The 24,770-nt window shown below is 42.5% G+C and overlaps 1 protein-coding gene and 1 long non-coding RNA gene across 14 annotated transcripts in view; one reads left to right on the top strand and one right to left on the bottom strand.

Annotated features, from left to right (window-relative positions):
* Window positions 1–24,770, bottom strand: part of DLGAP1 (DLG associated protein 1) — a 338,129-nt gene that overhangs the window by 22,946 nt on the left and 290,413 nt on the right. For 11 of the 12 annotated variants that reach the window (XM_077352686.1, XM_077352684.1, XM_077352681.1 and 8 more), the window contains 3 exons: window positions 13,036–13,409; window positions 10,037–10,128; window positions 1,821–2,242 (listed from right to left, as the gene is read on the bottom strand). In XM_077352686.1, the coding sequence (XP_077208801.1) occupies window positions 1,821–2,242; window positions 10,037–10,128; window positions 13,036–13,409 (888 nt within the window). Of the gene's footprint in view, window positions 1–1,820; window positions 2,243–10,036; window positions 10,129–13,035; window positions 13,410–24,770 lie in introns of those variants that run through there. The other variant, XM_077352687.1, reaches the window with a different exon arrangement.
* Window positions 7,685–24,770, top strand: part of LOC143844898 (uncharacterized) — a 41,319-nt gene continuing 24,233 nt past the window's right edge. For both annotated transcript variants that reach the window (XR_013234184.1, XR_013234185.1), the window contains exon 1: window positions 7,685–8,117. This is a non-coding gene — a long non-coding RNA (uncharacterized LOC143844898). The remainder of the gene's footprint in view (window positions 8,118–24,770) is intronic.

Here is a 24,770-nt window from a genome sequence, read left to right on the forward strand (position 1 = left end):
GGCATTGTCTGAAAATAGTTTGTATCATATTACTCCAAAAAATGGGGGAGAAACCGCACTCTCAGCTGCTGGAGCGCAGAGGAAACATCAGTCTCTGCAGGGTTTTTTTTTTTTTTAACTAGTTGGTAATCTGAGGCATAAACCTCTGAGTTGCAAGCATGCAAAGCTCCTCAACTACAGAATCTACCATGGCACACCTTGGCAAAGCAGCCGAATAACTAACGCTGAAAGCCAATGAGCAGCCATATTTCTGTGGTGTCTTGTGATTAGTTCTAAAAGGTAAGTTTTAGAAACTGAATTTGTCACCTGAGAGGATGAGGCTAGCAGGACTACAGAGGCTTTAGGGCTCCCTTGAGGAAGGCTGTGACCTTTTGAGGCCTTCAGCAGTTTGAGAAGAAAACGTAAGTGTATTGCAATGAAGATATTTTTAACGTTTCTCTTTTTCTTTATTTGGTTTATTTGATGATTTATATACCGTCCCCCTAGGGACTGGTTTAGGGTGGTGTACAACAAAAAGAACAATACAATTACAATTAGGACATTATAAAAACACCACCACCACCACCAGCAGCAGAATAGACATTGTTTCTGATTGTCATAAAAACTGGAGCATGGCTTTTTTCTTCTTCTTTTTTTTTTGGAGTATGCACACAACATAGTCCCCTGCTTTGAAGTGATCTTTAAAAGTCCTGCCTACATTGGCATTATTTTCCTTTCCTCTGCCCCTGCAGCTGCTGTTTCCCCTCCCCCCTTTTCTGTTTGTATTTTTACCAACAATTGTTGCAGTGTAATAAAATTCTAACTATCTAGTGGCACTATCTGTTAGCTTCTATGAATTCCCAGCTTTACTTTTAAAAGCAAGTCTGTAGCCCTTATCATTGTGAGATATAAATAGGAAGGTGTATCTTCTCACAAAGGCCTCCTGAGGCATACTGATGAAAATGGTCCCAACAAGGGGCTTACAGAAAGAAAATGGTGTTTATGCAGACAGCAACTTTGAAACTGTGCACCCTCCAGAAAGCTTGCTAGTATGGATGGATTGCATTGGTTCAGAAAGAATGTATCAAGAACAGAGAGTGCCTGGAAAGTGGACATCGGAGGACAAAACTGTGTTGGTTTCCCCCTCTCCTACTGCTTTGTTTAGAATCACAGAGTTGGAAAGGGTCATATAGGTCATCTAGTCCAACCTCTGATCAATGCAGGATCAGCCTAAAGCAGGGGGAGTCAAACTGCGGCCCTCCAGATGTCCATGGACTACAATTCCCAGAAGCTTCTGGAAATTGTAGTCCATGGACATCTGGAGGGCCGCAGTTTGACTACCCCTGGCCTAAAGCATCCATGACCAGTATGTCTGCTTAACAACCACATTTTGTGTGGTTGTGACCAAAGGCAGTGGTATCATCCCCAAGATACTATCAGTGAACCTTTTCAATCTGCACAGCAAATATTAAACAAATCTATTTCAGATTACTTAACATTTTTTTCACAGGTAGATTTTAGTTTTGTGGCACATAATCAGCATTTTCCTCTCCCCCACACAGAGAACCAGAGAACTATCTTTTTTATGCCAAAGGAGCTACAATAGTAGAGACCTCTGACTCATGTTATTCTGAGGTACTACAAGACTCCTGTTTAATTTTGCTACCACAAACACAGCTACCCATCTGGACTTCTTATGAAATCAGAAACTGCACACAAAAACTGGCACCAGACAAGGCAATCTGTAGGGATTACAGATGTTTCAGCTTTCTGACCATGAACCCTTAGGCAGACAAAAAATGACTATATAAAGTCTCTAAGTTATTGTTTGAATTACTCACTTTCTTCAGGCAGGATGTTTTCTCGCTCTTCTCTCTCCATCTGTTGGCACCAACCTTCCATACGCTCCCTTTCTGCTTGAAGAAGTTTCAGGAACCAGTGTCCGTCTCTATGACACACTGACCTTTGAACAGCCTCAATTGGGTCTTCAGTTATAGAATCAATCCAGGGATCCGGTGGAGGTAAAACTGAAGGATCAAAATCTGCATCAAAGTCATCGTCCACTGCACAAGCATGATAATGGTTTCCTGAGCCCTGTATGCTAACAGTGGAAGTGCTTGCATCTCGAGAATACTGTCTTGATATTTGCCCAGGATAAGAATTGTCCTCTTGAAGATCCAAGGACATTTCAAAGTTCTCATGGAAATCCATGTCTGCTTGAACTGCTGTTGTAACACTATTCGATCGTGTGAACCTGCGGAAACTGAAGGACACAAAATAAAGGTTTAGGCAAGACAGATATTCACAGACAGATACTTTCCAGAAATAAATGGATGAAAACAAGAAGTTTATAAAATCCCTTATGTTCCCACTCAGGCTTGCCAGCACTAAGAATATTGAGTGCTTTTAAGAGATACTACTGAATCAAGTTGTCATGTCAACATAGATCTGCAAAAGGTTTTCAGCTGGCACTTTTGGCATTTTATCCTTAGATTAATCTTGCACATTTGTCCCTCTGATTTCTGCAGGTGTTCCATGTGATTACTTTCAGGTGAGACTGAAAAGATGTTTCTTGTGGATCTTCTTGAAAACACATTTTGATGTGTGTCTAAAGCAGGCTAAGAGGCAGTTTTCAAGCCCTTCTCTGACACACAAACCCTTTCAGAAAGCACAGCATGAAATTCACATATGTAGTATACCCACTCCACTTAATTTTATTTCTTAAAAAAAATTCTATCCTGCACTTTCAACAAAGTGGTTCCAAGGCAGCTGACAACATCATAAGAGCAAGGGAGGGGAACTGGGTGAAGATAGCTGCCAGCTGTTTACAATCCAAGCTAAGTTTTTGCCTTCCAAGCTTGGTAGGCCTCCAAGGAATATCTGGATCTTGATGTGAAGGCAGGCAATCAGAAACCATCTCTGAACATCTTTTGCTTGAAAAACTCTCCTGGGTTACCATAAGTCAGTTGTGACTTAATGGCACTTTCTACCACCACACTATTTATATAACTAGTACTGATATTTTTGTAAGCCACTTTGATTTCCCATTGGGGACAAGAATGAGCTAAATAAAGACGAGTAAACAATTAAGGTCAGTTAAAATACATGCTGGCTTGGTACTGATGTAGTGCTACACTGTGATTTGGTGCCACCTCAATGAAGTCTGTGGTCATGCTCTTAGGAGTCTTATGACTTTAGCTGTGTTGTAACACAAAACGATGGATTGCCACTATGTGAATGAGCTTGAGAAACCATCAAGGTCATGGTCTTTTCTCCTTTCCTCATAAGTGATGATAGTGGTGCAGACAGGGTTGCCAAACACTAGTTGGGGGCTGGATATCTTGTGGAATTACAACTGATCTCCAAACAACAGAGATCAGTTCCCTTAGGGAAAATGGCTGCTTTAGTAAATGGACTCTATAGCATTACTAGGAAAACAGCCCATTGTAAACCAAATACAATGGGCGCTAGCATGTGGGGGCAGAGGGAGGGACAGGGCAGCGCGCGGGAAGGAAGCGCACCTTATAGAGGAGGCATCGTCGAGGGCGGGCGGCGGCGGGGCGCCCTCGGCTCCTCGGCGGGTCCTCAGCGGCCATCTTCGATTGCGGGCGGGTCTTTCGGAGCTCCGTTGTTGCTAGGCACGGGAGTCCCCACCAGCCATGCGCAGGGCGGCTGGCGGGGGCTCCCTGGCCGGCGGCCTGACGCGGCGAGAGGCGCTTCCCCGCGGGCTTGTGTTAAGATACCATGTTGAGGTCCCTTCCCTCCCCAAATTCCACTCTCCCCAGGCTCCACTGCCCAAATCTCTGGGGATTTCCCAACCAGGAGTTGGCAACCCTAGATGCAGGACAACTCAGGCTCTGAACTCAAAGAAACATTCTTGCCGAGTAATAAAACTTCTGAGATCTGTGGATGGGAGATTAATTTTCTTTGTAAAGACAAATAGACAGGACAGGGAAAACCATTTGCCCAACTACCAAGTATGGTAAGGTAGATGACTAGCTGGATATCCTGAATTAGGGTGTAAAGGTTTTGATATGTGCATCCAAAGGGTGCAGAGCAGTACACATGGGAATCAATCCATTTCATGGTAGGGCCTCGAAGAAAGTCTTGCACCTGGGTCAGAAAGAGTTAAAAGATCTGTACATCCTATCAGAAGTACACAAGCCAAGGATGGAGGAACAAGGTGAGTGAATGAAGTGAAGTCTGTCTTGAATGCCTATATTTCCAAAGTTCTCATGCGCCTGCATCTATGCAGATATTAAACAGATATATATTTGGAATTCCTGGATAAAATGCTATATTATTCTACTTTGAACATTTTCTAGGGCTTCCCTGTTTCTGGACACAGGAAAATATTAGCAACACCAGAAGCTTTATCTGTTTTTCTTTTGCCTCAACTACCCTAAATTATTCTAAGGCAGAATCGCCATCACATTTTTATCCCACACTTCCTTCAAGGAACTCAAGGCTGCATCAGAACTATCATCTTCTCCATTTTAACTTTACAACAAAAGAATGATATAAGCAGAATTTTGTTCTGTAATGGAATCCTGATATCCACATGTGCACAAGAACAATAGTGGCCACAGGGGGGAATTAAGTTCTTATTTTTCATTAATTAAATAGACATCAAAAGGAGAGCAAAGTAGCCAAGCAAAAACATTTTGGCTTGTCAACTTTGCTTCAAACTGTGAACTGGTTCAAGAGTTGGCTGCCTGATTATTACGAACTGATGAATGACTAAGATTTTCCCTAAAGGCATACCTGTTGGGGAGTCAGGTACCATGAAAAAAAGGACAACCCCCCTGTAATAATGAGGAGAGGTTTCCAGATCACTTTTTAATTCTCTTTGGCAAGGACCCAGAAGTATTTAGATTAGGTGTACCCCTTCAGTTGAGGGGAAAACATCAATTTATGTGAGAAGTAATTTTAGTTGGAAAAGGTAAAAAAAAGAGAGATAGATGCAAGTGGGTTAAAAAGAGAAATACTGTGGAATGTTGGATTATTTCATTCTCATGATCTGATGTGAGGTAATAGATGTGCTTCCTCATAGGAGTACTTCTTTTCTACCTGTAAACAATGTCACAAAGTTGCCTTAAGTCTCCAATGTTATCTCATCCAAAGCAAAACAGACCTTGGTCAGCGTTGACCCTGGAAATTTGCAGTGCTCAGAGAAGTAAGGGGTATGTAACATGGCCTTTCTTGAAACAGGATCCAGCAGGGAGAAGTCAGTTTTTCTCCCTCTCTCTCAGTATCTGTGCTGCTGAAGGCACAGCTAAAGGGATACGCACAAATGAAGCCCAAGGTATTATTTGGTGAAATGATATGATGATCGGTGGCCAAAAAAAAAAAAAAAAAACCCATGACATCATTTAGTGCATGACTCATGTTGTTGTTGGGAAAAGGGTTGTGACAGATTTTAAAGGCTCATCTTACAGGGCAAAAGAACGGCAGCTGGGATCTGGGATCATTGTAGTTGCAAACAAGACAAATGAGGACACAGGGTGGAGAAGGGGTGGCTGTCAGTAGATGATCAGAAAAAGAAAATATTTGGCAACAAAGATGTTTTGGGCACAGCCAACATTCACTGCATATACAAACTCAGGGTTTGTTCCTCCTCTGCTTAACAGCAAAGAATGCAATATTTTTCATGTTGCTGCACGTTTTGAAAAACACCGGGAGAGTTTTGAAGCACACGAGTCAATTATACAAGTTCCACTGGCACTGACATTCTGAAATATGTGTTGAATATTGTCTGTGTCACCTACATTTAGAATCATAGAATCATAGAGGCCATCTAGTCCAACCCTCTGCTCAATGCAGGATCAGCCCTAAGCATCCTAAAGCATCCAAGAAAAGTGTGTATCCAACCTCTGCTTGAAGACTGCCAGTGAGGGGGGGCTCACCACCTCCTTAGGCAGCCTATTCCACTGCTGAACTACTCTGACTGTGAAATTTTTTCCCCCTGATATCTAGCCTATATTGTTGTACTTGTAGTTTAAACCCATTACTGCGTGTCCTCTCCTCTGCAGCCAACAGAAACAGCATCCTGCCCTCCTCCAAGTGACAACCTTTCACATACTTAGAGGGCTATTTCTCTCACTCCTTTACGCAGTTTTGGGATCCATTATGCAGTATGCCTGGTCAGTGAATATTAGTGATTCTGTAACAACAACTGTCTTCAATACCTTTTATACAAGATGGTCTTTGATATTTCTCAAAATCTCTTTGAATTTTACAAACTGTGTCTCAGACACTCAGGGTCTTAAGCACATACACAGGAGAATGAGGTTACAGGGATTGATAGGGGTAGAATGAACCAAACTGTTTCACATTGCTGATGAAGGATCATGCTTGGGAATCTCATCATGGCGCACAACGAACTTTCAAAGTTACAATCCTTCTCCTACAGTCTGAAGCCATTCAGGTTATTCTAGCCTTATTCATCTCTGTGTGTGTGAACCCACTGTAAGAAAATTCTGACATAAATGCCCAGGCTGGGAAAAAGGATAGCACATGCTTTTTGGGTGCATCTCTCTTAGCATACATATCCATTACAGAATTATGTACTCTGATTTTTTATCAACTCTAAATTGAAAAAAAACACATTCCTCTTTTTTTTGGGTGGTGGTGGTGGTAAAGATGATATAATACCAGAGGCATTACTTGGCAACAATTGCAGGAACACTCCCTCCTACCCAGTCTCTTGGCTAAGCTAGTATCAGGCTCTGTTCAACATTATTATTATAACATATAATAATGAGTGACCAAGATCTGTGTGTCCTTACATTTGTCAAGACAACACTGTGGTACGACATCATTGGATGGACTATTTTTGACTCTGATCCATGGAAACGTACATATCTTGAAAAGAAGCATGATTTCACAGTGGAAAGTTAAAACTGAATACCTCAAGTCACCATAGACCTAAAACCCTCAAAGGACTACGAGTTCAATTAATGTCTTCATATGTACAGTTTTGATCTCCATAGTAATTATGCACCCATAACTACTTCTGAGGGACAAACCATACATAGCCTTAGAATCTGTGTCTAATTTTGCTACCTCTGATCTCAATGACTGAAAATAAAGTGTTGTTGTTGTTGCCTCCCTAGGACTGCTCAACCATGGGAGACGCTAGGCATCTTGCAGGCCAAAATACATCACTTGTTCTGTGGGCTACAAGCTGTCCTACAACTATTGAAGTCAGCCCAGTAAAAGGGAGCAGGTTCTTGTATATTAGAAATTTGCTTCTCGGCTTTATCATTCTGCACACAGCAGGGAAGATGGTAAGAATGTGCAGTAAGTTTATAAGTGGATCAGCCCTGTAGAACTGATGACCCACTGAGCCAAATGCTGTCTAAGAGCGATGTATTGGGACTGGCCAGATACTTGGCAATGCTTCCATTTTCGTACTCCCTGCCAGGCCAAAATAACAGAAGGTTTCTGATAGCCACAAAGTATGGTTGATGGGCTGCATTTGCAGGTCACAAGTTATGTTTTAGATACATAAGCTTTATACTGAATCTAGGACAAGAGAGAGTTTCGTAAATCAGAAACATTTTTTTAGGTAACACTCTCAATCCCCTGGGGTTTCCTTGTTTCTTATACTTTAAACCTGCCTGCTTTTGTGTTCACTTCTGCCCTAAAGGCACCAAGTGTAATGATTACAGCCTTTGAGAGCTATGACAGTTACCTGGCCTAAGGTGCACAAAACCATGAAACCACAGACTGGCTAAACCTGTCTTGAGCACAATGTAGAGTCTGTTCTGAACAATAACAGCAGGCTTATTTGCATCTATTCATCTCTCTGCTGCTTCTTTTGTGTCCATTTTGAGAACCTTGTTTACATTGTTAGTGAAAGGAGATTTTCTTTTGCCCAACAGGTGCTGAAGAACTTACAGATGGCTTTGATGTACTAATTATATACTGATTATCTTGTTGCCCTAGCATTTTAATTATATACAAATTTATATGAACATTTTGGATTTTGGCTGAAACAAACACATTTTGAATGGAACCGAACTTACAGATGGTAAGCAGTGACGGTGCTGGTGAGGATTTCAGCCTGCTTCATTACAGGTCACAACAGACGGCTGTTGCAGGATGGATCCCAGAGAATTAGAAAGACAAAATGGGTAATGTGATACTTTTTATTGGGGCAACTTCAGCTGGTGAGAGATCTACAAGCTGCCGAGATCTTTGCAGTTCTTCATTTGAAATACCTGAAAGGCAGCCTCTTCTGAGCTATGCATGAAGCAAAGCTATTTAGCAGTAGAAAAGACTTGCTTCAGGTAGGCTCTTTCTAACTACCTAGCACGCCTAGTTCTTAGTTTGCTGACAAGAAGGGCACAGGTTGACAATGCAATCCTAAACAGAGCTGAATTCTGCATAGGCTGCAATGTTAGGCTTGCACTGTAAAGCTTCAGCTGCAAGCACATCTCTGACAGACCCAATGAGCTCTTTCAGACTCAACGGTACTCATTTGTGAGACCTGGACTGTACAGTGGGCAAATTAAGCATATACCTTAAAACTGTTTAAGATTGAAGCGCCTTACTATGTTACCAAGTTCAACCCGATGCCAAATGGCCTGTCACCAGGACTAATTTATTGGACTAATTGTTTCCATATATGCCTGTCTTTGGTCAAGAACTTTTAGAGAAGCCCTTTCATGTGTCTCCCTACTTTGATCAGAAGTCAGACACAAGGTCTTCTCTGCAGTAATGATACCTTTTTTTTGGAACTCCCACCTCACAATTTTGCCTGGTGCCTAGCCCATACAGCTGTAGGCTTCACTTTAGCTGTAGGATCCCCTCCCACACTCCCTGGTTTTGGTGACTTTATATTATTAATATTGTGCTATCTTTCAGAGCTTTTATTATTCCTCTTAGCTGCTTTTCAAATCTGATTTCAATGCCCACATGCTTATATGACTATTCTACTATTAACTATACTTTTTGCTGGTTTGATTGTGTTTTAATGTTGTATTTTTATATATCAAAAGCTACTTCAGCAGCTTGAAGGGAAACAGTTTTAAAATAATGGAATTAAGTCAGTAATTTTGTGAAATCCATTGGGGATATTTTTGAGTGCTGCCTAGGTCTGAGAGGCAGGATGTAAACTGAATAAATAAAATTCTTTTAAGGGAGATTCATTTAGTATTGCCCTGTGGGTGACCTTTTAAAGAAAAGCAGCTGCTCTGAAGTAGAATAGAACTTTTGAATGAAGAAGTTTCACCCCCTAGCAACTCCAGGTAAAATGATAAGATCAGCAATCTGAAAGGCCTCAGTTTGAGTGCTGCAAAGCCACTACTAGCCTGAACTGAAAATACTTTTCCATATGTTCCTGCCTGGGAATTAAGATCACAGGCCGAGGGCCTCCTGGCTGTCCCACCAATTAAAGAAGCAGCCAAGGCAGGGCCTTTTCAGTGGCAGCCTCATAATTATGGGGCAACCTCCCCAAGGAGGTACATGCCCCCGAATTTTTGATCTATAAAGATAATTGCCTGTTTTGTCTAGGATGGCATTTTCATGCAGCTTTTCTATTTGAGACCCAGGACACAACTAAGAACAGTCTCAGTAGTTACAGGGTTGTTCTGTTAATGTACAGTGATGGCGGCTGGGTTGCCTTTCCAGCTGAGTATGTATGGGGGAGGCAAAATAGCCATTAAGTGAGGAAACCAGGTGAATCAAGTTGGGAGCAGAGCAAAACCCAACTGACTTGCCTTTCCTTACAAAAGACCCTAAAATTACAGATTGTTTTGATCTGACTTTCCCCCTCTATGTTGATTAAAATATTTTATTAATTTGAAATATAAAAACTTGAGTGCCATTTAAGTTGTACAAGTTAAATAAGGCTCCTATTCCTTCCCTCAGGGTCCTGGGCTGAACAAACAGCCAAAATATTATACTGTGAAAGAAGAAAGCAGTCAACGAAAAAAGCTCAGTCACATAAGGGAAAAAATGGAGGGAAAATCTTGCCTGTAAGGGAGAGAAGTGGATGGGGATGTCATACCACCCCAGTGGACTTAAGAATATCAAATTAATATTTGCTTACCACTTCTCCTCCTCTACTTGAACACCTATGGATTGGAACTTACTGGTTGTTCTGTTTTCATTTGGACTAGTGGATTCCTCTGCACCATCAACCTAAAAGAGTAAACAAATAAAAAGTAGCATTAAATGATGGTATGCATACATTTGCCAGAGTTTCTGCTATGCCTTTGTATGCTATGACTTTACCAATTAGATCCATGTATCTACTGTGTCTTGACTCATGATGAAACCACTCAAAGACTAAGGAGTTACCTGTTATAAAGAGGGATTCACTCTCCCTGAAGAACAGGATCATAGCTTAGGGATGCTACTGGACCCTGCCTAGGTTTTAGAGGTAGGTCTCCTCCATGGCATGTAACATCACTGGTCAGGTCCAGCTGATATGCCAGCTACAGCCTTTCCACCAAAAGCAGAATCTGACCATGGAAATCCTTGCTCTCATCACAATCAGATTATTCAGTAAATTACAGTCCAGAGAGAACAAATATCAAGGATAAATTATACTAAGCATGCTTCTGCATTAACAGTGATTATTTTTGGAGCATATTAGATTACTGTAATGTGGTATCGGCGGGCTACCTTTGAAAACTATTTGAACAATTAAGTTGGCCCAAACTGCCTAGTGATCCCTGGCCCCAGGGAAGCTTGCTTGACTTCAACCAGGGCCAGAGCTTTCTCCATCCTGGCCCCCACCTGGTGGAATGAGCTCCCAGAGGAGATCAGAGCCCTAGTGGAGCTTAAACAGTTCCATAGGGCCTGCAAAAGAGCTCTTCTGCCAGGCTTTTGGTTGAGGTCGACCTGAATTCAATCACTTCCCATTGGCCCCTGAGCCCATCTCCCATGAAAACCACTACCGACATGTCCATCCTACGGGGCTGTCAGTATGTTACAGTTAAAATTGGATGTTCTCACTGTGTTTGTTCCATTATGTTACTGTTCTCCTGTTATGACTGTTTCGCTGTTGTTCAATTTATCATGTTATTTGTACTGTTTTTTCTCCAGTTCCATGTAAATCACCCTGACCCTCAGGGGAGGGCGGGATATAAATATAATAAATAAATAAAATACTGACCCTACTTAGCTTTTGAGATGTGACAGAATTGGGCTAGCCTAGGCTATCCAGGTCAGAGCTGTCCAGAATATAGCAGCTAGGTTATTCTCATGGACCAGAGAAAGGGAATGTATCACTTCAGTGGTGAAAGATCTGCATGAGCTGCTCATCTGTTTTCAGTCACAATTCAAATTGCTGGTTCTAAGGGGCTACATGGCTTGGAACAGGGGTACTTAAAGGACTCCTCCCTCCCATACTGTCCACCAACCAGCTAAAGCCCTTTTTCAAATCCTGTTCTCTGTGTCCCGCCTGAAGAACTAAGGTGGGTAGCAAACAAAAACAGGGGTTTTTTTCAGTGGTGGTGCCTTGCTTCTGGAATGCCCTCATCTTTAAGCCTCACTGGATACCCACTTTCCATTATTTTAGGTGTAAGACTATAAAACATTTCTCTTTTAACAAAGGAGTTCTTTCTTTCTAAACAGTTTTAGAGTTTTCTTCTAATGAGTTCTCTTTTGTCAGTATAATTGTAAACAGTTCAATTTATTTATTTACAAAAAATTCTGCCGTCATTTAGGCCACCAAGGCAGCTAACAGATTAAATGCATAAATAATAAAAATGCATCTTAAAAATCATTAAGACCAAACAAACTAAACTGGGAGGTAACAAACATCAGTCTGCCCAGCAAAGATTGTTTCGCTCACTAAGCAAAATTCGGCAGAGGAGTAACTATCTATTGTAAATCTGCATTCATTTTAAGAAGTGATAGGTGAACTTGTCTGGATGTTAGATTAGTCCTTTTCAACATTTAACACTGATAGTTTTGAATGAATACTGTAAAAAACAGGAAAAAAGCAAGAAAATACAGTCCAGAAGCCTGTCTGAAGAGTATATGAAAAATCAGAATAAGATGCAGGTTACTGGTTTGGAGCTTGGACCAACTCTAGGATTCCACTTCTTTTACTTCAAAAGGCTCATAGCTTCCCTGGGCTTGCTGCTGCTCCCTGGGTCTTAGAAACCCTTCTTTGGGTTCTTGTTTAGCTCTGGTTGAATGTGTGTATAGGACTTTGACAAACAGATTTAAATAAAAGTATATTATTTAGATAAACGGTATCTCATTTTCCATTATGATAACTTTGGTACACGTATGAGAGAAAGTAATTGAGAGGAGCTGGTAATAATTTCATCTCTGCTATATGATATAAGCCTACTGTTCCTTTCCCTGTACTTTAATGAAGCTTTATTTGACATGCTTCTACTTCCACTCCTCTCGGATTCAATATGAAGGAACTGATATGGTACAGCTCAGTCACACAATTTTTCCACCTCAGATTTCAGTTCGTATTTCTTATTTGAAAGCAACTCCAACTAAAAACTGCCCCCCTCCCCAATTAAAGCTTGCCACCTCAGAGAAAGTACCAGCTCCTGGTCTTCTGAATCAGATCAAGGTTTAATTTATTTTAGACAGGGGTAAATCAGACAGATCTTATCCCTGAGCCCTCCCTGCTGATTTAACAGCTAAACAGAACAATGCTTCTGCATTCAAGTGAGTAACAGTTGTTATGTGATGCATGAATAAGCAGTGACAATTCAGCTAAACTGGATGAAAACATCTCTCTGGTAATAGTGCAGTGTAAATCATTGTTGTGCGCATTCTCTTTCAGTGATTTCATTCATGTTTTCCTGACTCCTGCTGAGTTATAAATCAGAGGTTAGGCTTTGCATGCTTAATTCTTATAAGCAGAATATTAAATGGCCAGAAGCCTCACTAGATGTGGTATGTTTAGATTAATTTATGAAACTTGAGGAACATAAAGGGAATCTATTTGACACATCAGTCATCTAAACTAACACAGAACTGGAAAGTAACAAAAACAAAGGCCATTGTAGCTATTCCAGAGGTAAAAAAAATAAGACTTAACCATAACCCAGTCCCTGCATTTTATTATACCTGTATTCCAATAGACAGGCATCTGTTTTTCTTGAAGTGGTCCCTCTTTCTGTCATCTGCAGTAACTGTGGCAACCGTGGTAGTGGTAGTGACGGTGGCAGTGTTGTTACCCATATGCTGACTGGCAGGGCCATGGATCTGCGCGTTAGCTGCCTCAATAGCAGCAGTCAGTGCTTTCATGCTGTCCAAGCTCTCTGTGGAGTTGCTAAGTCCTGACTGACCAATGATATCTCCCCTCTGCCCATGTCCATCCATATAGGCATCCTGAGCAGATTCTGTGCTGCTCTGTGCTGTGATTGAGATAAAAGGTTTGGTAGTAGTTCTTGGTGGGACTGGTGGTGGTGTCTTCTTATATGTGGTAATGCAAGAGGAAACTACAAGAAAGGAAAGATAGATTGTGATATAGGTTAAAAAGATTGGCTCCTAATGTTAAAAGCACCCACAATATAAATAATCTGATGAATTTTTGTTACCAATATAAGAATATTCTTTTCCAGATAAAAGGGCATGCAATTCACCTAGAGACTTATGCATTTATATCGAGTACATGACTAGGATCCCAAGAGTCATAGATAAAGGAGAATCTGCAGAAGGGATCTTTGCTTATTCCAACTGCAGTCCCCACTAGTGCATCCTGTGATATGTTGGGCTATAGCTTTTCTGGGAGCACCAGAATTTGCAGAATGTTTTGACTGAATGTCTGGAAAGCAGGAAAGGCTTGGTATAACTCTCTTAAATTAACAAATACAACAAAGAAACTTCTCTGACTTATGATACTTCATATCCAAAAAGTCACAGTATATAAGAAGCTACATTTTGAATTATTCTCTTAATTTATTGTCTACTCATAATTTTATCTATATTTTTGATAGTTTAGTAATACTAGAAATGGTGGAAAGCTACAGATTCCTTCTTCTACCATTTAATGAAAGCAAGCAATCTGAGGTTTCCCTTGTCAGGTTCAGAACACACTTCCTGCTACTGTATGTTTTAACAAGTTATAATCTATTTAAAAATGAGTTCTATGCACCATTTTTTTGAGTTTTTCTATTTACCTGAAGAACATTCTTTCTGAAAGTCCACCCCAGCAATCAGAGTTGCTGTGAGAGATCAGGGTGGGGTGGGGATATAGTGGCGGTCGTAGTGATAGCTGTCAGCAATGGTGTGACACCACTTAAGAGAAAAGCCCAGGCATGAGTTCAGACATATGCAGGGATTGTGTAATTTACCACAGAGTTCCCTGTCATTCCTAGAGAGATGTGATATCACATCATAGGCCCGGCAGCCATTTTAAAAGTTGTTCTCCTGCTGCCACATTCCCTGACCCCACTAGGGGTGTCAATTCCATAAACAGTGGATTGGCCTAGTGGCTGCTCTACATTGTAATCTGTAAAGATACATATTTATACAATTTGGAAAACTTTTAAAAAGGAAACAACCCCCCCCCCCCAGATGCAAAAATCCAAACATAAGATTCATCTATTAAAAAAACAAAGGTGTTACCATCACCAACTGTATTGATGGTTCAATACCACCGACAATAATCTTGATGTACATTACAGTTTATATTGCTCTAAATGACCATTAATAAAGATTTACATTTAATAATCTTGAAACACAAAATTGCTTATCAGAGATCACCTTAATCGGTTGGGATCTGTGCTAGCCACACAAAATGGAGGTAACTTCAGATGCTCCGTCTCTTTGTTTTGAGCATGCTTACTGAACCAGAATCCATTTGGAATTAACACAGTGGCATCGAACTGTACCTTTTTATTTCTTTGGTAACTGTATATAACTGCTCAGGGATAGATAAATCAGAAATCACACATCATATAAATTAGCTGTTAGGAAATCCAAGATGTTGAAGAATTACCTTAATTTTGTGTGAAAATTAAATACATGAAAAAAATTCCTGTTGAGGGAAAGTAACTTTTGCATATCTGCCAGAAGCATATAATCCATCTTTGTCCACTAATCAGCTGGGGCAGCTAAGGTTTGGAAGAGGACTACAAGATTGCGTTGGAATATAGTATGTCTTATACCATGTTACAAGATTCACATGCACATTTGAATACTATATATCTTCTTTTAGTTTTATAGATTATGATGATGTTGATGTAGTAAATTTATTTCAGCTTCAGATAGTTACCTGAGAACCTTTCAGTAACTCTACTGCATGTCATTTAAATAATCCAAAGTGAAATGAATTTACATGTTCAAATGAAGAGGCGGGGAGGAGAAAGGCACAAAAGCAAGGTTGTTACAAACAAGTTAATGCAAAAACCTTTCTTTCCTGGAGTCACATTTGTACAGACTGTACCAAATCCAGAAGACAGAATGCAAACCACTTGGGAAAGAAAGCCCCGGGCTCTTCATTACTGGAAATGATGTAAGTTTCTTGCCACTCCTTTGCTGAAGCCACAACAAAACAATAAAAAGCCACAACCTGCAACACATGCTTCTAAATGTCAGCATTGACTGGGTTTTTCAAGAGTCTCAGCTGTGGTGAGCAAGTGGTCTTCATGCTTCAGTTTAATTTCCAAACACTCCAAGAGCCTAGCAACATCAGACATGGCAACCTATCAGTTCTAAAAAAGGCATTTTCTTTTATAGTTAACTGCAATGTTTTGAAAAAAAGAAGAAATGTGATACTCTGACACTTTTTGTTCCAAGGCCAACAGGAACTGCCAAGTGCTGCAGGGCATCATATTAAATCAGCCCAGAAGAGAATTCTACATTCTTCTTTGGGCCATGATGAGACTATGGCAATTGTGGTCAAAACAATTCACAGCAGAACTCTTCAGCTGAAACAAGCAGCACTGGTTTCGCTCCCTTGTAGAATTAGGGACAGAGATTCATATGTGACTAGTAAATAAGCCCACTGCAGTCTTAATGCAGTAGGCACTAGCGGGGCTTCGGAGTCGGCGGGGCCGGCTGGTCGGGCGTGGCCATGGTTCGGGGCGCGAGCAGGGCCTGGGAGTTGGCGGGGGCGGGGTGGGGCTGCACGGCTCGGCCGGGTCGCGGGAGTCATGGTGATGCGGGCATAGGGCGGCGCAGCACAGCGTGGGGTGGCTCGGCGAGGCCCCCCGGTCACATCGGCGGCGACCTGGGACGGTCTTGAATCTTGGAGTGCAGCGGCGGCGTAGCGAGGAGGCGAGGCGCCTGCCGATTGGGCCCCCCGATTGTCAGTCCAGAGGAAGGGGCCTATGGACACTCTTCCTCATCACGGACAGGGCCCACCATTGGTGCCCTTAACAAAATATTTAATCCACTCCGCTAGGAGCAGTTAAAGATACTTAAAAGCTTTGGAACCCATTTCCAGCTTGATCCATGGCCTCAAACAAGTCTTTACCATTCAGCTTCAGTTCCTTCTCTGTACATTTGGGAATAAGGATTACCTACTTTCTTAGTGGCCAGATCCCTCCTCACTTGGAGGACCAGTTTGCCTGAAAATCACTGCTCATACCTTGCTATCACATTGCTTTGCAATCACTGTGCCTAGCTGAAATGTACAAAATGGATGTCAGTTGTGTCCAAACTGGCCAAATTGCACAGTCTGCCCTCAAGCAAAAATAAAACTGTACACACTAGCCTTCCAGGAGCTGTCTGGACTCTTTAGGTAAGGCCCCTGTGAATCTTCAGGAGCTGTTAACCACTGACTCTTCCTCCCAATTTGAAACAGCAATACGTTGCTGTAGCACAATAGGGCTTCTAACAGTGTTACTAATGTTATCTACACCAAAAGCGCCTTCCTTCCCTTTTACCTTGCACAATTCAATTAGGGAAATCACTAACTGCCCATCAAACCTAGTCAGCATCCTGTCCCACAATCTAGGGGTTGGCAGGTAGGAAGCCAGTATTGGCGAAAGGCGACACGACTCAACTTCATTTGGCTTAAATTTGGCCACAGCTTTTATTACACAAACACACCTCCCTTAGGAGGGTTGGAGCAGCATGGGTAAGAGCCAGTACTAAGCAGTCCGCTGGCTGCCTCTCTTAATAAACATCTAAAAGGTACCATCAAGACCCGTCGAAGAGGTGGGAAAGCCCCAGGGAGCATCTTAAACAGACGGCCCTAGACGCTGTGTGCGTTGCTGTTAGCAGCGCGCCCGGCCACCTAGCCGAGAGCCGCGTCTCCTCCCGCCCGTCTTCTGCCCATCAATCAGCGGCACGGGTAACTCCGTCACTACCCGTTGTCAAGGAACCACTTACACTTTTAATCTTACCCAAGTAATGCAACTATGACTTTTTCTTTCTCTAGGAAAGTCATTAAGGATTCAGCCAGGGCAATCACAGGTATCATTCTCACTTTAGGAAACCTCTGGAGTTCACTTTAGGAAACCTCAAACTGGACAAGGCCATCACATGCCTTCTAGTTTATCATACACATGTAATCACTTCAAGTGCATTATTTTAGGGGCTATAGCATCCAACCTTCAATTTTTAACCACATGAGAACCTTTGTTTTTTCAGATGTCCTGCATACACTGCTTGCTTGTGTATAGGCTACGTCACCTGTTTTTTAGGGATACTAGTAATTTCTCCTTTGAACCTCTCCACGTTGGGACAGTAGCTATACTTTATACGTTCCCCCCTTATATTTCCCTATCACACCCTTTTAATCCTGCTTTTTTATTATGTGTGCATGTATATATGTGTATTAATTTAATTTTGTGTACAACCTTGTTAGTTTATGTCAAACTAAGCTCCAAAGCCCACTCCTAAGAGTGGGCCTTGAAAGGGGGGGTGGGACCTCTTTCCCCCTCGCCCTGACAGCAGCGGTGGTATTCTTGGGGGCGCGGAGGCAGCGTGGGTGCTCTGCGGGCTGGGGGAAAGCCCCCCGTGGACCGGCCCCTGGGCCCCTCGCCTCATGGCAAGGCAGTAGCCCCTTGCCTGGGGCTGTCTGGCGGTCAGTAGGCCGTGCAGTCCTCCACGAGGCAGTCAGTTTGCAGCCAGGCAGCTGCTCGTCAGCACGGGGGCTCTTTGGCCCTCCAAGTGGCGACGCGTGTCCCTGTGGGGCCGGGCGCTCCTGGCAATGGAGCAGCCCTGCACAGTTTCCTCCAGGCCAGTGCATTGATGGGCGGTATCCCCTTGGGGCCAGTTTGCTGCTCCCTATCACGGTCTCCTCCTTGGGCAAGGAGGCAGGCACGTGGCCCCCTGTAGCTGGCGCGCCTAGCATGGAGGCAGCCGGGCAAGTCTGGGGCCTGTGATCAGGGGCCAAGAGGCCAATCAGGAGGCGCTGGCCCCTGAGGGTTTTCTATCCCGGGTGGCCCACCCCCCTTAGCAAATTTTTTAGTGTACAGATTATTGTTTTTAATTTAAAAAAAATTACTTTTGCTTATTAATCTGTCTGGTTAATTTTGAGAGTTTCTATAGTAATAACCCTGGTATACACTGGTAGAGATTCTGTTGTTACCTGTCTTGCTATGTTAAATTCCCCAGCTCGTTATCTAATCTGGGTAACAGCTGGATCAGATTGTTTACCATGAGAGAGAGACCTGACCCCATGTATTAGGTACAGCAATGGTATAAATATCTCATGCTGAAAATAGGGGAATGAGATTAATGTGGCACTAGGATCATTCCAAAGCCTCAGGGATCACACTGAGGAAATGTGAGCAGGGAAAATTATGGGCATATTCTCTACAACAGAGGTCTCCAACCCCCGGTCTGCAGCCCAGTACCGGGCCGTAAAGGCCATGGTACCGGGCCGCCAACGGCCGCGCCTGCCTTCCTCTCCCCCCGCAGCGAGAGGGGGGAAGAGGCAGGCACGGCCGCTGGCACGCCAGTGACGCAAACACACATGTTTGCGCCCCCTGCTGGCGAAAACGCGCACGTGCGGCTGTTCTGCACATGCGCGTTAGCACCACCTAGTGGCGAAAACGTGGATGTGCTGCAACTGCGCGAGCGCGTTTACATGCAGCTGCTGTGGCCGGGCCGCCGGCTCTCTCCCACCCTCGGAGGTGGTCCCCAAATAAAAGAAGGTTGGGGACCGCTGCTCTACAAGAGCACATCATCCTCAGTGACTATTGGCTGACATTGGAATATAAATATAAATCCAACTCTGGTCCTTATGTATAATACTTGGTTTAACCTAAGAGGCCATCTCTACTATGGGTGTTCTCTTCCTCCTCTCCTTGCTAGGAACTGACATTTCAGGTTAGTGAGGAGAGAAGAGGGAAGGCAAGAGAATATACATAATGGGAGGAGTTGGCACTGTTGCAACAGCTGTGAATTTGGTAAGTTCCTTTATGCTTGGCCAACTGTCTTTTAAAGATGGCTCCTTAGCAAGCTTACACTTTCATTCCTGCCCGTAGCTTTCTTGGATTGCATAGATTACAGAAAGCATTTTAACAGAGCTGAAAAAAGAATGTAAGATTGTACCTTAACAATTTACATAATGAAACTTCACTGAGTTTAATTAATGTAAACATTGGTTTTGAAACTTTCCTTGTTTTAAAGATGACTTAATGGGAACTCTGTATCACACTTCACCTGATGGTAGAATATTTATCCCATCGGGCAAAAGGAGGGAGTTTTTTTAGCAGGGAAAATTTCCAAACAGCTTAGTCAGGAGACAGGAATTTAGAACAAGGAGTGTCAACCATCAAATACAGAAGGAAGTAGAAAAGTAAAATATTTCCAGGCTCGCTTAATACCAAGGGTTGGTATGAAATCTCACTGTTTAGGAAGTGGGGAGGGGAGAAAAACATGATCTCAGTGACAGACTGAAGTTATTTAAGAAGTGGGTAGCAGTGAAAAATAAGACTGAGAAATTTGTATGAGTGATATAAGCACATTTGTAGAGCAGCAGGGAAGGATAAATAGCAAGGCAGACCTAAGAATTTCTTGTTCCACATTCTCAGTTTAGCAGAGAAGAAACACAATTCTCAGCTGAGTAGATGAGGAAAAGAGAGTTAAGGCCTCAACTTATTGAGCTTGGCCAAGGGTTAAAGGGGAAGGAGGCAAAGGAAGGAATGACAGCATTATCACACTAGCAAAACGCCTGCCATCATGTGTGTGATGGGTCCCTGCATAGTAAGATATATAGCAAGGCCTTTCATTGAAGATACACACAGACTTCTGGATACTGCTGACTTCTCTCCAACATTCAGCCCCTTGTTCTAATGGGCTGTTTCTAGAAGCCTTGTGAGTCTTATCCATGGACGGGCCAACATGATTAGTAGAAGGCTATGAAATCTGAATCAGAGGATTTTTTTTGTTTACTCATGCTTAGATCTTTGCCTCAGGGAGCTCAAGAATACTTGTAGTTATTTGGCAGCTGGGAGTCATCCCACAGTGATGTTTGTCCTTAATGATGTTCTCTCAGCCTGTTTGCACTGGACTATTGCTGGGACCAATTTCAGTGCAGAGGTAACTGCCTCTCCCTCTCAGTCAGACTAATTTATGATTTGACCACTATTTGCTCTTTAGGATTTCAGGCTGAGGAGGTCTTTTCCTGGTCTTGCTGCATGAGAATCTTATTCAAAATGTGTGTTCCCCATGCAGCCACAGATCCTCTTCAAACTGCCAACTGTAATCTGGGGGAGAGTGGGGCATAATTCACCTTCTATTTCCAACTGTGCTTTGGAATTCTGAGGCAAGAGTTCTGCTGTCAGATACACTTTCCAAACCCATGAAAAAGAGGGTGTCTGATCCACATTGCAGAGGTAAAAGGTATAGTGCAGCCATCCATTACCCCTGATCCTTGGATCCCATCTAGAACATGAGGAAAATAGGCCTACAGACAACATACATGAAGGCCTTTGTATACTTAGAAAACGAGCTTAGAATTATTTGTTTCTTCTCTGGGCCACTTTTGTACCACTCTGGTTTGTATTAGGTTTTATAATAAGCTGGCTGGTGATTCTAAAGCAACCTCAGTTACTTACACATAAAGCAAACGGAGATTTGTATACTTACAAAATCCTATGCATAATCCAAAAAGAGAAAAAAAGACATATTATTACTGATTTTTTCCCCTGTGGATGCTGTGAAGTCATTACAACTTAGAGAAAACAAAGGATTGTTTGTTGGCCTTGCCAGTTCTGTACATTATTTTTATCTCAGCTAATCAGTGAAACTGCATTTGAAGTCTAGGTTAGCCTATTTGCACAAATAAGGCTTAAAATGGTTTTTGAATTTCCTGCACTGTAGATAAAAGGCACTGGCTGGACTGTGCATTTGACTGAAAAAGTAGTTTCTCTGTCCCTGCTTTAACTACCTAGAACTTTCTCACTTAAAAGCATTCTTCTGTAAAAACACCCACAAGCAAGTGAATGTCCAGATGCCTCCTGTTCTCTGTGCTACTCTGATTTATTCAGAATGCAAAAGAACAACTGCTAGAACATTTTGAGGAGTATATATTTTTAAAATCAACACCCCCACCATACATTAGATCACTAAGAGCTTTAGTGAGAAAAGAATAGTTTAATTTTTTCCATAGTTCTTTCCCCTTCCCCCCCAAATTCATCCGGCATGGAGGTCTGCCAGTTTCATTGGAGCAATTGCCATCCAGTGGGTGTAGCAAAGGGAAGGGGATTGTGCTGTAAACCAGTGCTAATGCAACTATGATTCCATGTGGACATGCTCAAACACCCTGGACAGGCCTATCAACCACTCAGATGCATCCACTCTGAAATGTTACATTAGTAAGAAGAACCAGTCCACTGCCCCACTAGCACCATGTTGGCACTGCTAATTCCACAACAGAATAGGAGCACTGATTCTTAAGGGACATGATTTACTTATTTATTTGCCATTCTATGTGTTCATTTTTGGCATAACATGTGTATCTTGTCAATTTCCTACAATCATGTCAGAGAGGCATTTTCACAGATATGACCTCTGCACGGTAGATTAGGCTGTAAGCCAACTTGGTGCGCTTCATAAGTGAGACCACATCCCCAACGCACTGACATCACTTCTGGGTGACATCAGCACATTGCCTCTTTCTTCCCTGCTCCCAGAAAGTGCCCTGCCATCCTCTGCCAGCACTACTGACAGACCTGGCAGCCCTAGAGGCTAGTGTTCTACCCATTATACCATGTTTGCTCTCTAGGCAAGGGATTCAACATCTTTCCATGAAAGGAACAAAGAACAGCTGTCTGGAAGCTAACCTAGTCATTGTATATTCAAGATTCCACACAGCTTTAGATACTCCTTGTTTAAGACTGAGGCAAAAAGGCAAAAGAACTCTATCTGCATTTAGAGAATTTTATCACAGGGAAGTGGAGGACACCCCTCATTTTTCTATGGTAAGCAGAGGGATACAAAGAAATGTATGAACTTGCCACAGTGATCCAGATTTAATGACTATAATGTTTCCTAAGCAGGGTGCCTTTGAAAACTGTCAGGAATTGCTGGAACCTTCACCAAATTCAAAATAAAGTAGCCAGGTTGCTGCCAGGGCTAAATACAGAGATTGGATTACCCTTGTGTTGGAAACCCTGCAGTGGTGCCTGTCTCTTTGTGGGTTCAGTTCAAACTGCTGGGGTTTTGCCATTATAACCCTAAATACCTTGGGCCAGCATATTCGAAGAAGCTCCGCCACCAGTGTTGTGGAGCCCGTGACTGAACTGAAGATCCTCCTCACAAGCCTTGCTCTTTGTGCTCCTGCTTTCAGTGGTGAGATGGGCAGTGACCAGAGACAGAGCTGCTTTCCATGGTGGTGTCTTGCTGGTGGACTGCCCCTCTCTCTTGAGGTTCAGCTGGACCCAGCATGCTTTTTTTTCAAAAGCACCAGTCCAAAATGTTTCTTTTAGGTTGGCTTTTTAAGAAAGGGTATTGATCTTTTTTAGATTGTTTGTACAGTCTGCTTCTAGGCTAAGGACTAGTTATGAGGATCATTTTACGGAGCTGAATGTTTTACACTGCTTTTTACATTCCAGTTGCAGTTTTTTAATGGCTGAGTTATTAATAGTTTGTTAATTGTGCTGATTTTATGAAGTTTATGATTTTCTAATGTTCTATGTCATAAGGGTCCTCAAGTAGTTTTTTTTTTTTTTTGGAGGAGAGTAACATATTCTGAATGAACAAACAAGCTTGCTTCTCTAAGATCCTGCTGGATGAGGCACTCATTTCTAGAAAAGCACTCTCAAGAAAAATGGTGCCAGCTGAAAGCTTAATGCTAATTACTTTTTAAAAACTTTTAAACCTTTTAAATCTATAAAAGGTAGCCTTGACTGTTTTATCTAAAATAGCCTTCATTTCTAGAAAAGTCTCTAAAAACAGCATATGATACCCACTGGAAAATAAGGACAAAATTGAGAGGCAATGAGGACGATCTGGGCCTAGGCCCCAAACCCCTGAGGAAAAGCTGAGGGACTTGTGGATGTTCAGCTGGAGAAGAGGAGGTTGAGATGGGACATGATTGCTGTCTGTAAGTATTTGAAAGGAGAGTAGGGAAAGGTTCCTGTTAGCAGCAGAGAATAGGACCCACAGTAATGGGTTTAAACTACATGGAGAATGGTCCTGGCTAGATATCAGGAAAAAAAATTTCACAGTTACAGTAGATCGGCAGTGGAATCAACTGCCTTAGCAGGTGGTGAGCTCTCCCTCACTGGAAGTCTTCAAGCAGCAGCTGGACAGATACTTGTCATGGATGCTTTAGGCTGATCCTGCATTTATCTGGGGGTTGGACTAGATGGCCTATATGGCCCCTTGCAACTCTATGGTTCTGTAACAGAATGCCCACTCAAATAACAGGATAATTCTTGGTTTAGCCTTGCACTGATGTCAGGATGTCCATTCTTGAGTTGAATGACATATGTTTTAATACTTGAGGTTGAGATTTCTCTGGAAGACACTACATAGAGTGGTCAGTGTGTCATGCACAATCCAGACTCTCTGCCCCAGAGGTGTCAAGCTCATGTGCAACAAGGGCAGGATCTCACATAAATGCCACTTTGTCAGGCTAGGCCCTGTGTGCTGTAAAACATAATGCTAGTTATGGGAGACATAAACTTAATAAAGGACACAGAAAAACCAAATCAGTGATATTTTTTACTCAAAATACAAACATGCTTAAAACATTAAGAATCCAACATTATTTCCTTAAAGTATCTTCCTGATGCTGCGCCCCAACTTCTACTTCCCATTATGCATTGGCACTGAGAAATAATGCACAACATCTGGCAATAAAGGTAATTACCAGTTGCTTGCGGGCCAATGAGAGCCCTGGTTCTGTCTCACGGGTCATATCTTTGACACTCCTACCAGAGCCAGGAATGTGTAGTATTTAGGAGCAACGACTTCTAATCTGGTCTGGTGAGCAGGGTTTGATTCCCCGCTCCTCTTCCACATACAGCCAGCTGGGTGACCTTGGGCTCATTACAGCTCTGACAGAGCTGTTCTGACTGAGCAGTAATTTCAGGGCTCTCTCAGCCTCACCCACCTCACAGGGTGTCTGTTGTGGGGAGCAGAAAGGGAAGGCGACTGTAAGCCGCTTTGAGCCTCCTTCGGGTAGAGGAAAGCGGCATATAACAACCAACTCTTCTTCTTCTGCTGCTGCTGCTTTTGCAGTGCACCAGAAAGAAATATCACATCAAATGTGATTTGAGAAAAGACTAACCATGCAAAAGGAAAACAGATGGGCAATGAAGGTGTGTGGAAGCTTGGAAATAAACTGCTGCAGCTGGGATGTTAAACTGGAACAAATAGGCCCATATTGATATCACCTAAGGTAGCTTATGATTTGAGCTCAGGTTTACTAACAAAGTTTTGATTATTTC

This window comes from Paroedura picta, chromosome 9 (assembly GCF_049243985.1).
Source record: "Paroedura picta isolate Pp20150507F chromosome 9, Ppicta_v3.0, whole genome shotgun sequence".
In the NCBI taxonomy this organism is placed as follows: domain Eukaryota; kingdom Metazoa; phylum Chordata; class Lepidosauria; order Squamata; family Gekkonidae; genus Paroedura; species Paroedura picta.